This window comes from Rattus rattus, chromosome 2 (genome assembly GCF_011064425.1).
Source record: "Rattus rattus isolate New Zealand chromosome 2, Rrattus_CSIRO_v1, whole genome shotgun sequence".
NCBI classification, from domain to species: domain Eukaryota; kingdom Metazoa; phylum Chordata; class Mammalia; order Rodentia; family Muridae; genus Rattus; species Rattus rattus.
In genome coordinates, this window is record NC_046155.1 from 45,474,360 (window position 1) to 45,486,797 (window position 12,438).

Sequence of the window (12,438 nt, forward strand, 5' to 3'; positions counted from 1 at the left end):
AAGAGACGAGACGAGACGAGACGAGACTGGAGATATGGCTTAGCAATTAAGAGCATTGGCTGTTTTGACAAGGACCCAGGTTCGATGCCCAGCACTCATGTGGCAGCGGACAACTGCCTGTAACTCCCATCCTCAGACTATCTCTGGCCTCTCTAGGCACCAGGCACACACAAAGCACACATAGATAAAGGCAAAGCACCCATGCACATTTTTTTTTAAAAAAAGGAAAAGAAAACAAGGGGAGAGAAAGAGAAGGAAATGGAAGAGAGGAAGAGAGGGAGGGGAAGGAACCATGCCTTGAGTAATCAGGGTAAATGAGGTCATGGTTTGAATTTAGTGATTAGGTGCAGTTTCCAAAAGCTTTAACACTTGGTCAAGAAATGCAAGGGTAGCCAGGCAGTGGTGGTGCATGCCTTTAATCCCAGTGCCCCGAAGCAGAAGTAGGCAGATCTCTGGGAGTTCTAGGCCAGCCTGATCTACAGGGCAAGTCCCAGGTCAGCCAGGACTAGGCAGAGAAACCTTGTCTTAAAAACAAGCAAACAAACAAACAAACAAAAGATGAACAGAGACCTATGGCAACAAAAGCCACTGGAAGAAAGGCTATTTTAGGCAGGAAGATGATATTAAGGGCACATTAGAACCGAGATGTCTGTGAGATGCCCAGACAGAAATATCTAGTAGACAGCTAGATGCCATTCATTGGTACTCAGCCCAGCTATTAGATTGTAGCTAATACATTAGAGCCATTGGCTTGGAAGTAATGGCTGAAGCCAAGAAAAAGGAGATGGCCTAGGAACGGGAAGATGAGACAAAGAGGAGACTAAACACTGGGGATAATAATGTCTAAAAGCCAAAGCAAAACAAACAGAAAAACCACAGAGGACGAGACTACAGTATGGACTTCCAGTAAAGCTGTCAAATGCCTCAGAGGAAAAAGGAAATAAACGTATCTTTGTCTTTAATAATCCCCCCCCCCCAGAGCTGGGGACCAAACCCAGGGCCTTGCGCTTCCGAGGCCGGAGAATGCAGAGTTAAAGGCACAGAGAGCCTACAAAGTAAGTTCAAGCTTTCCCTGAGCTACAAAGGGACCTGTTTCAAAATTCAGAGGCTGGAGGGATGGCTCAGCTGTTAAGAATACTTGGGGAGTCGGACAGTGATGGCACACATCTTTAACCCCAGCACTCTGAAGACAAGAGGTAGGCAGATCTCTGAATTTGAAGCCAGCCTGGTCTACAGAATGAGCTCCAGGACAGCCAGGGCCACACAGAGAAACCCTGCCTCAAAAAAACAACAAAAACAAAAGAAAGACTACTTGCAGGGGACTTGAGTTGGATTCCCAACAACAGTGTCAGGCAGTTCACAACTAACTGTAGCTTCAAGGGCACCTGCACACATGTGACATACATTTGCACGGACATGCACATACATTAAAAACAAGGTTTTAAACAAAACAAAAATCAAGGCTAGAGAGATGGCTCAGTGTCAAGAGTACTTGCTGCTAATTTCCAGAGGCCTGAATTGAGTTTCCAGCACCCATTCTCAAATGGCTAACCTGTAACTCCAGTTCCAGGGGGTTATGATGTCCTCTTCTGTGGGGGCGGGGGTATGATGTCCTTTTCTGGTGGGTATAATGTTTTGCTTTGGCCTCATTAAGCAGCTATACACATGTCTCATACACACATTCACACATTAAAGTAAATCTTTAAGATTTCTAGTTCTGGGCTGGGGATTTAGCTCAGCGGTAGAGTGCTTACCTAGGAAGCACAAGGCCCTGGGTTGGTCCCCAGCTCTGAAAAAAAAGAACCAAAAAAAAAAAAAAAAAAAAAAAAAAGATTTCTAGTTCTGTGTCTGATTTTCTGTAGCTAGAGTTGCAGGCACTTGTGAGTTGCCTGACGAGGGTACTGGGAACCAAACCCAGGTCCCCTTGAAAAACACAGTGTTCTCAATGGCTGAACAATCTCTTCAACACCCCCCCAAATTCTTTTAAAAACACCCCCCAAAAGCAGAGGAACCTCACAAATTGATCAGTATTTGTGGAACAGGGTATGGCAGTTCATGGGAGACAGGGGTAAAGGCTTATAATTCCAGTATTTGGGAAGCTGAGGCAGAGGGATTGTCAAGGGATCAAGGACAAACCAGGCTACAGAGTGAGAATTTGCCTCAAAAAAAAAAATGCACTAATAAAGAGCCAAGGAAATGATTCCTTGGGAGAGTACAGACTTTCTGTGATGCTGCTAGGCCTGTGTTCTACCACTCTAGTTGGCGGAGTGAGCCTGGGAGAGCTAAACCTGAAGATGCGGTGAACTAAAGTTTTATGCCATAGCCAACTTTATTCAGTGCATCAGACAGTTTACAAGGACAAGTCGCATGGGACAAAAACATGTTTTCCCACAGAGGCTGATAAACAGCAATAGTCAGTTGTAATCAATAGTATAAGTTAATTTACTCCTCTCGGATACAGCCAGGAAGAGTGAAGGAGCACCTTCCAAGAACAGCCCATGTTACGGAGGAACAGAGGATACAAGACTCTTGTTTATTTGGACTTTCTCGAAGGGTCTCGGCTCCTCACACAGCTTCCCTCTCGAACCATGTTCCGACACCTGAGTTAGATCCTTGACACCTGCCTCCGTCACTGTGCCATTGCTATGAAGAGATACCACAACCACAGCTACTCCAATAGAAGAAAACATTTAGTTACGGGCTTGCTTGTCACTTTGTCACTGGCAGAGAGCATGATGACACATACAACATACAACAGTGAAGCAGTAGCTCAAAGCTACATCCCCATCCCAAGGCTGAGAGAGAGCCTGGACCTGGCATAGGGCTTCGAAATCTCAAAGCCTACTGCCAGTGACATACTTCCTCCAATGAGACCACACACAATTAACCCTAATTCTTCTCAAATGGTGCCGCTCCCTGATGACTAAGTATTCAAATAAATATATGAACCTGTGGGAGGCCATTCCTATTCAAACCACCACAGGACGAAAGTGGTACAAGGCAAGAACCAGCTCCTAAAATTGTTCTCTGGCCTCCATATGGATGTTGTGGCATATGCCCATAATCTCGTACGCACGCAGACAGACAGACACACACGCTAAATTTAATATAATTTAATTTAAAATTGTAATGAGGAAGGCAATGAATAGGAACAAAGTATAATTATATATAATATATAATGTATGAGTGAATATGCCAGCCATAACTCAGTCAATAAAGTGTGTACCACAAAACTTAAGATGCTAATTCTATCCTCAGTGCTTGGTATTGTGGTTTGAGCCTATAATCCCAGTGTGGAAGACCGAAGCAAGAGGATCTCTGGGGCTCATCGGCTGGCTAGCACAACCTAATGGGTGAGAGGTCCTAGTGAATGAAGTTGTCTCAAAACAGTGTAGACAGACGGCTTCTGAGAAAAGACACTGAGGCTGACCCCCAGCCTCCCTGGGCGCACGCAGCAATAAGCATACGGAGGAAGGGGCTGGGGAGGCTGTAATGAGATTCATTACTTTGTGTGCTAACTAAATTTAAAACATATTTATAAAGACCAGGGGTGTGGTGGTGAACTCCTTTAATCACAGCACTTGGGAGGGCAGAGACAGGTGGATCTCTGTGAATTCGTGGCCAGGCTGGTATACATACTTAGTGAGTGGAGGGTTAACCTTACAGTTTTTCCACTAAATTTCCGGAGGTTGAGATTTGCTATTTTGCTCAGGGTTGATACAGTGTCAGTACTCAAACACAAATAAGGTGAAAGAGCAAGGTTTAGAAAGAAGGGACGCCTTGAGACGTCCTCACAGTGCCTAGGGAACTTGAGTCCAGAACAGGGACCCTTGGGTGCTGCGGATGCTCCTCCTTCAGAGATCTTCCTGCAGCTCCTCCTTCAGAGATCTTCCTGCAGCTCCTCCCATGGCGTGCAGCGCTAGCGGGGCGTGCCCTGGGGCAATCCCGGACCTCGCCTGGCGGGGCGGGGCCGGGCCGGGCCGGGCCGGGCGGAGCCGACATTCAGTCCAGGGCTTGGCTCACCTCATTCACCAGGGACGGAAGTGTCAGCCCTACACTCCCCCGGGTACCACGGAGTAGCAGCCAGGCCTCGCCCCACCGGGCGATCAGGCCTTGGCAAGCTCCTACGCCAGAGGCGTCATGAAGCGTGCAGGAACTCTGCGCCTGCTTTCGGATCTGAGCAACTTCACTGGCGCGGCCCGGCTCCGCGAGTTGTTGGCCGGGGACCCAGCTATCCTAGTCCGCTGCAGCCCTGATGGCCGTCACCTGCTACTGTTAAGACCTCCCGGATCGCCCGCCCCCCAACTTCTAGTGGCTGTGCGTGGGCCGGGCCTGCCTCTGGAGCGTGCCTGGCCGGAGGGCGACCCCTCGCCGCTGGACGTCTTTTTCGTGCCATGGCTGGCGCGACCCGCGCTGATATTGGTATGGGAGAGTGGCCTAACAGAGGTGTGGGGCGTGGGGATGGAGCCTGGATGGAAGCTACTTCAGAGCACCGAGTTGTGTCCGGATGGTGGAGCCCGCGTGATGGCTGTGGCAGCAACCCGAGGCCGCCTAGTTTGGTGCGAGGAGCGTCAGCCTGGCGTTGAGGACCAACCAGGGCCGCTTTCAATGGCCTTCAACCACTGTGTGTGCGTCAAGACCCTGGACACCAGCGGGGAGGCTGGCACCAAACTAGGCTGCACCCACATCCTGCTGCACCACTGCCCCTCTTTTGGACTGATAGCCTCCCGCAAGGAACTCTTCCTGGTGCCTGCTTCTACCACTTGGCCTGGTGTGGCCCATGTTCTGCTCATCTGGAGCCCAAGCAAGGGGAAGGTAATAGTTGCTGCCCCATCTCTCGGTCTTTCTCACAGTAAAAGCCTGAATCCCAAACAAGGGGATACTTGGGACTTTCGGACCCTGCTGCGAGGCCTTCCTGGATTCCTGTCCCCCAGGGAGCCGCTGGCTGTACACACTTGGGCCCCATCTTCCCAGGGCTTGTTGTTGCTTGACTTGAAAGGTAAGGTGAGCCTAGTGCAGTGCCATGGTGGTACTCGAACTGTGGGACTCCTGCAGGAGGCACCTGTAGGTCTACAAGGGTCTGCAGCCCTGGGAACATTTCATGGCACCTTAGCCTGTGTCCTGGGCTCCACCTTGGAACTGCTGGACATGAGCAGTGGGCGGCTGTTGGAAAGGAAGGTTCTAAGTACAGACAGAGTACACCTGCTGGAGCCTCCAGCCCCTGGCGTGAAGAATGAGGAAGACCTAGAGACCCGAGGAGCTCTCCGTTTGCTCTCAGCCTTGGGTCTCTTTTGTGTGTGTTGGGAAGCTCCCCAAGGCCTTGAGGTGCCCTCCGACAAGGATCTGGTGTTTGAGGAGGCCTGTGGGTACTACCAGCGTCGGAGTCTTCGAGGTACCCAGCTTACCCCGGAAGAGCTGAGACACAACAGCATGTTTCGGGCACCTCAGGCCTTGGCCTCCATTCTCCAGGGCCACCTGCCCCCGTCTGCACTATTGACCACCCTGAGGGCTGAACTTCGAGACTATCGGAGTATAGAACAGCTCAAGGCCCAGCTGGTGGCTGGGGATGATGAAGAGACGGGCTGGACGGAGTTAGCAGAGCACGAGGTGGCACGCCTGCTGAGAACCCACTTGACAGGAGACCAGCTGGCCCAGTTCAACACCATTTTCCAAGCCCTTCCTACAGCAGCTTGGAGTGCCACCCTCCAAGCCCTACAACTGCAGCCGGATAGGAGTGGCAGGCTGAGGTCCCAAGCGCCCCCGGATGTATGGAAGAAAGTCCTGAGGGCTCCAACGGCTGGAAAGGAACATCCCAATGGAATCCTGCCTCCCTTTGAACTCCTGTGTCAGTGCCTAGGCCAGCTAGAGCCTCAGTGGCTTCCCCCGTTTGTGGAACTGGCGCAGCAACAGGGTGGTCCAGGCTGGGGCGCCGAAGGTCCCAGTCTGCCCCTTTATCGCCGAGCCCTGGCCGTGCTGGGTGAGGAAGGGAAGAGACCTGAGGCTCTAGAACTCGAGCTGCTTCTGGGCAGCGGGCGACCCAAAGCCGTGCTACAAGCTGTGAGGCAGCTAATAAAGAAAGAACAGTGGGAACGGGCTCTGGAGGCCGGCCTGACCCTGGACTCCTCCAGCCCCCTGCTTCGAAGCGAGATCTTCAACCTGCTGCTGGCAGAGTTTGCCCAGCACCGCCGCCTTGATACACACCTCCCTCTCCTCTGTCGCCTGTGCCCACCAGAAGTGGCTCCAGATGAGCTCCTGCTTCTACTGAGGACACATCTCCCAGACGATGCGGGAGCCACCCCTTTCCCTGAGCCTGGGGCTGAGCCCCCTCTCACAGTGGGCTTGGTCAGAGCCCTGCTAGAACAGACTGGGGCTCAGGGGAGGTCCTCTGGCCCAGTTCAAAGCACCTTTGAGGACATCCTATGGGATTCAGGCACTCCACCCCCTACCCCACCTCGCGGACCTATGACTACTCTCCAGGCATCAGACCACCCAGGGCAGGAAGCCTGGGGACCATCTGGACAGGGGCTTGGTGCAGCTGACGTGGGAGTTCATTCGTAGAGCACGGAGATGCGAAGAGTACCCGGGGCTGGAGAGTACGAAGGTGGAACTTGTGTGTGCAATACTGTCTGTTGTGGGACAAATTTTAAAATATATGCAAATAGCAAATATATTCACAGGTTCGTTTGTTTGTTTGTTTTGGTGCGTGCTAGTTTTTAGCAGCTAGGGGTTGTAGCTCATAGAGGGAATGGTTAAGTCTGGGTCTCTTGCATAAATGAGCCGCTTCAGGCTGGAGAAATGGCTCAGTGGTTAAGAGCTCCGACTGTTCTTCCAGAGGTCGTGAGTTCAATTCCCAGCAACCACATGGTGGCTCAAAACCATCTATAATGAGATCTGGTGTGTCTGAAGACAGCTACAGTGTACTTACATATAATAAATAAATAAATAAATCTTTAAAAAATAAATAAATAAATAAATAAATAAATGAGCCGCTTCTGGTGATGAAAACAACAGTCATGAGTGTTTCTTATGTGCTAGGAAACCTGTTGACCTTTACAGAATCCCCCGTTTAATGCTTCTCGTAACTCCACTGGTGACGTTTTAATGTCTCCATTTCCTCGAGGGAAGAAACAGCTGGCTAGAAAGATTAAAGATCTTGGCCAAGCATGTCACCTAGAACATAGAGGTTTAACATGTGAGCCGTCTTACTCTGTAGCCCAGCCGTGCAGGCCCATCTGGACCAGCACAAGCTCCTTACCTGGTGCTGCTGGTCCCTCTGGCCCCTCTAGGACTACAAGGAGAGAATTGCATGGAGCTGCAACTTTCTTTTCCTGGGTCTCTTCTGCTCTAGGTGAGCCCATGTTTACTTAACCCGGGTATTCTTCTTCTTTTTTTTTTTTTAAAGATTTATTATTTATTTTATATAAGCACACTGTCACTATCTTCAGACAGAAGAGGACCGACTGCACTTCTACAGGTCCTGAGTTCAATTCCCAGCAACCAAATGGTGGCTCGCAACTATCTCTAATGGGATCTGATGCCCTCTTCTGGTGTGTCTGAAGACAGCCACAGTGTACTCACATACATAAATCTTAAATAAAAATTATCCCTATTACCTGCGGCCTCCCCACCTGCTTGTGGCTGCTACTCATCCCAGGTACCAACTGGTCCTTGCCCAACTTTGTCCTCAGAACCTGCAGCTTTGATCCTATTCATCCTCACTCTGGGCCTAAATTAGACTTAGGCTCACAGTGACCTAGGGACAATCTCTTAGTCTCTCAGTTCCTCAGAGCCTCTGAGTCAAGCCCACGGTTGGTTGGTCTTAGTTCCTCAGTCTCACAGAGGTCCCAAGGCTCACGTGCATGGCCTGCTTAGAAATGGTTTCTTAGCCTTCGTAGAGTCTTGGGATCACACTTTGCCCTCATCCAAGGCTGGACGGCTCTTGTCCTGACCTGAAAGCCAGGCTATCTACCAACACCTAGAATCAAGCTACTGGACTTTACACTATTTTTCCCAGGACTAGGAACAGTTCCCTCGGTTTCCATAGCAGATTTTTCCTGGTCTGGCAAGGGTTCCATTCTATCTCCTCAGTGGGCAGCTGCTCCTTGCTTGCGATTGTACTGAGTTATAATCTCCTTCAAGTCTTTGGGTTTGGCTCGGACCTGCCTCCTCCTGTGCCTGGAAAAAAACGAATTATACTTGTTGGCCATAAGGGACATACAAGCCAACTTTTTCCTTAGAGTTATATGACTTGAAATTCTACCCAATAGTAAGGTTTCTATGCATGTGGCTTCCTTTGAAGGCAGTAGACAGCTTTAGATGTGAGTTTTTACCTCTTTGGTTACTTTTTGGTTTTGGTTTTTTTGGTTTTTTTTTTTTTCTTTTTTTTTTCAGAGCTGGGGACCGAACCCAGGGCCTTGTGCTTGCTAGGCAAGTGCTCTACCACTGAGCTAAATCCCCAACCCCTTTTTTTTTTTTTTTAAGATTTATTTATTTAATATATATTAGTACACTGTAGCTGTATTCAGACACACCAGAAGAGGGCATCAGATCCCATTACAGATGGTTGCAAGCTATCATGTGGTTGCTGGGAATTGAACTCAGGGCCTCTGGAAGAGCAGTCAGTGCTCTTAACCACTGAGCCATCTCTCCAGCCCTTTGTTTGTTTGTTGTTTTTTGTTTATTTTAGAGACAAACAAAAACCCTGGCTACCCCTGGCTATCCTGAAACTCTCTTTGTTGACCAGGATGGTCTCAAACTCACAGAGACCCTCCTGCCTCTGCCTCCTGAGTACTGGAATTAAAGGCATCCACCACCACCACACTAAACAAATGTCTACCTACTGTTATGGGCTGGACACTTGGCTATATTCACCCTTACCACCTCCAATGTGAGCCACGCAAGTGATCCAAGCTGCATTTCAAGACTCTGAGAGCATTCCAGAGACGTGAATGTCCACTGTGTTTTGGTGGCGTAGGTAAGAGGGCTCACAGAGCAGTGTCCAGGTCAGGATGTAAGCTCTCAGCTACTCCTCCATGGCATAGCTGCCGGCTGCCTGCTCCCCGCTGTGGAAGCCATTGACTCTAACCCTGTGGAACTCTGCGTCCCAAATTAAATGCTTTCATTTTATAAGTTGGTCATGGTGTCTTATCCCAGTAATAGGAAAGTAAGACACGGGCTAGAGAGATGGCTCAGAGGTTAAGAGCACTGACTGCTCTTCCAGAGATCCTGAGTTCAATTCCCAGCAACTACATGGTGGCTCTCAACCATCTGTAATGGGATCCAATGCCTCTTCTGGTGTGTCTGAAGATAGCTTACAGTGTACTCACATACATACATACATAAATAAACCTTTAAACAATAAAATAAAAAAAAATAGGACACATGCCCTTTGGCATGGGTTAGACCACATGTCTGATGGTCATTGAGTTTATTGGTAGCTCTGTCTCCTCACAGTTAATCTTTTTCTTGCAAATGGCATCTTGGTACATAGCTCTGGCTATCCTGGAACTCACAATGTAGACCAGGCTGGCCTGGAATTCACAGAGATCTATCCGCCTCTGCCTCCTGAGTTCTGGGATTTAATGATGTGTACCACCACACCTTAATAACCCAGAAAGTTAAACAAACGAATCTGATGGAGCCCCACCCATTACTTTAATATTCAGTTTAAAAGCCAGTGTCCTGACTGACATCTGCCTTCCTGCAGGTCTGGCTCTGCCTCCTTCCTTCTGTCTTCTTTCCGGTGCTCTTCTTTGATGTTCTGGTTACCTAGTTATTTTTTCTCGTCTCCCTAATTAGTATTCAAGTTTCTCGAAGGCTGACACCATAGTTATCTGTAATTCTGTAGCCTCGTCATTGGATGCAGGATCTAACATGTTCCTAGTGCCTGAGTGAAAAAGGCCTTCTTCCTTCCCATTTCTCCGTAGGCCAGACTGACCAACTGGTTGATCTAGTCATAAACATACAGGAAGCGAATAGATGATCTGGGTGGGCGGTAGCAGGGTCAGCTAAACAAGAATCATCTTGGGAAAAGGAGATAGAAGGAAATGCCCATGCTAGAAGGAAAGAACAGAAAGCCTGAATCAAGGAAGGCCCAGGAGAGAGGGGCATCAGGGTGAGTGGGAATTGGGTACTGAACTTGGGAGTGCTCCAAGACCAAACACATGTATTCAATGTAGGCCCTAAGATATGCAACTCTTAAGACATGTTCCGCAGGTTTTCCAAAAAACCTTATCTCAGGAAAAAAAAAAGTGGGGGGGGGGGCCTGGAGGGAAGGCTCCGAAGTTAGGAGCACTAACTGCTCTTCTAGAGATGGTGAGTTCAATTCCCAGCAACCACATGATGGTTCACAACCATCTGTAATGGGATCCGATGCCCTCTTATGGTGTGTTCAAAGAGAGCTGCAGAGTACTCATATAAATAAAATAAATTTAAAAAGAAAGAAAGGAAGGGGGCTGGAGAGATGGCTCAGCAGTTAAGAGCACTGACTGCTCTTCCAGAGGTCCTGAGTTCAATTCCCAGCAACCACATGGTGGCTCACAACCATCTGTAATGAGATCTGATGCCCTCTTCTGGTGTGTCTACAGACAGCTACAGTTACTTATATGCATAAAATAAATAAATAAACCTTAAAAAAAAAAAAAGAAAGGAAGGAAGGAAGAAAAAGTCCTATAGTACTGTGGTGGTTTGAATATGCTTGGCCCATGGGAAGTGGCACTATTAGGAGGTGTGGCCTAGTTGGAGTAGGTGTGGGCTGGTTTGGAGGAAGTATGTCACTGTGGGGGTGGATTTTGAGTCTCTTCCTGGTTGCCTTTGAATCAAGATGCAGAACTCTCTCTCAGCTTCTTCTCCAGTGTCACATCTTGCCTGCTTGGTACAATGCTCCCCACTGTGATGACAATGGACTGAACCTCTGAAACTGTAATCCAGTCCCATTAAATGTTGTCCTTTGTAAGAATTGCATTGGTCATGGTGTCTGCTCACAGCAAGGGAAATCTTATCTAAGACCGGTGTGCAGGGGCTGGAAAGACCGCTCAGTGGTTAAGAGCACTGACTGCTCTTCCAAAGGTCCTGAGTTCAATTCCCAGCAACCACATGGTGGCTCACAACCATCTGTAATGGGATCTGATACCCTCTTCTGGTGTCTAAAATACATAAAATAAATAAATCTTTTTTTTAAAAAAAAAGGTATGCAGAAGATGTACTAGAGCTTGGTTCCTACCTCAAGTTTGAATTAGTGTGATACTTACTGTCCCGGGCGCTGGGGGGAGGCCAGCAAAGCTGTTTTTGTTTTCTGATTCTCTCTCTTCCCTTCCAGATAGCTCTTGCTATGTAGATAAGGATGACTTAGAACTTCAGATCTTCCTGCCTCTGTGATTACAGGAGCGCTCTGCCACCCTGTTTCTAGCTTTTTGAGACAGTGTCTCAAGTGGCCACAGTCAGCTTCAAACTTCCCTTTGTGTCTGAGACTGGCCTTGAATGAACGCCAGCATCCCCCCCACCTTTGCCTGGTAAGTGTTAGGATGTCGGGATTCGTTCTGGGATTTTTTTTCTTTTGGTTTGGATTTTTGCAGGTTTCTTTTTTTTTTTTAAATATTTATTTATTTATTATGTAATTATGTAGAAGTATACTGTAGCTGTCTTCAGACACACCAGAAGAGGGCAGCAGATCTCATTACAGATGGTTGTGAGCGACCATGTGGTTGCTGGGATTTGAACTCAGAACCTCTGGAAGAGCAGCCAGTGCTCTTAACCACTGAGCCATCTCTCCAGCCCTGCAGGTTTCTTTTTAACGTTTATTTATTTTGTGGATGCTTGTGTTGGGACACCCAGAAAGGTATAGGAAGGTCAGAGAACAATTTGCTGAAGTCAGTGCTCTCCTTCCATTGTGTGGGTCATGGGGATCCAACTCCTAGTGTCAGGCTTGGTAGCTGCTGCCCTACCTGATAAGCCATTCCCCAATCCCATTCCGGGTGTTTTGTCTTTTCAAATATGTATGTATGTACATACGTGTGTGTGTGTGTGTGTGTGTGTGTGTGTGTGTGTGTGTGTGTGTGTGTGTTTTCAAGATGGGGAGATTCACTGTATAGCCCTGGTTGTCCTGTAGCTCACTTTGTAGACCAGGATGACTTTGAACACACAGAAATCCCTCTGCCTCTGTCTTTGGAGTACTGGAATTTAAAGCATGAGGCACCACAGACAGCTGATTGTCATATGCATGTGAGTGTTTGATCTACACGTATGTATGTGCACCACATATTGTGTGTCTCTTGTGCCTTTGGAGCCTAGATTCGAATAACAGATTACAGGAGGTTATAAGCCAGGCAACATGGGTTCTGAGAACTGAACCCCGGACTTCTGGAGGAGCAGAGAAAGCTATGCTCTAAGGAGCCAGCTCTCCGGTCCATAAGTTTTTACTTCCTTTTCTTTTTCTTCCTT

The 12,438-nt window shown here is 48.4% G+C and overlaps 1 protein-coding gene across 1 annotated transcript; it reads left to right on the plus strand.

Moving 5' to 3' along the window:
- Positions 1-3,987: 3,987 nt before the first annotated feature.
- Hps6 (HPS6 biogenesis of lysosomal organelles complex 2 subunit 3) lies at positions 3,988-6,676 on the plus strand. Its single transcript, XM_032892087.1, has one exon. It carries the CDS (start codon positions 4,141-4,143, stop codon positions 6,556-6,558), a length of 2,418 nt encoding a protein of 805 aa, XP_032747978.1. The 5' UTR covers positions 3,988-4,140; the 3' UTR covers positions 6,559-6,676.
- The last annotated feature ends 5,762 nt before the right edge of the window (positions 6,677-12,438 follow it).

Excerpts from the sequence above, each read along its gene's own strand:
- Hps6 (XM_032892087.1), top strand. The coding sequence starts at position 4,141 with ATGAAGCGTGCAGGAACTCTGCGCCTGCTTTCGGATCTGAGCAACTTC.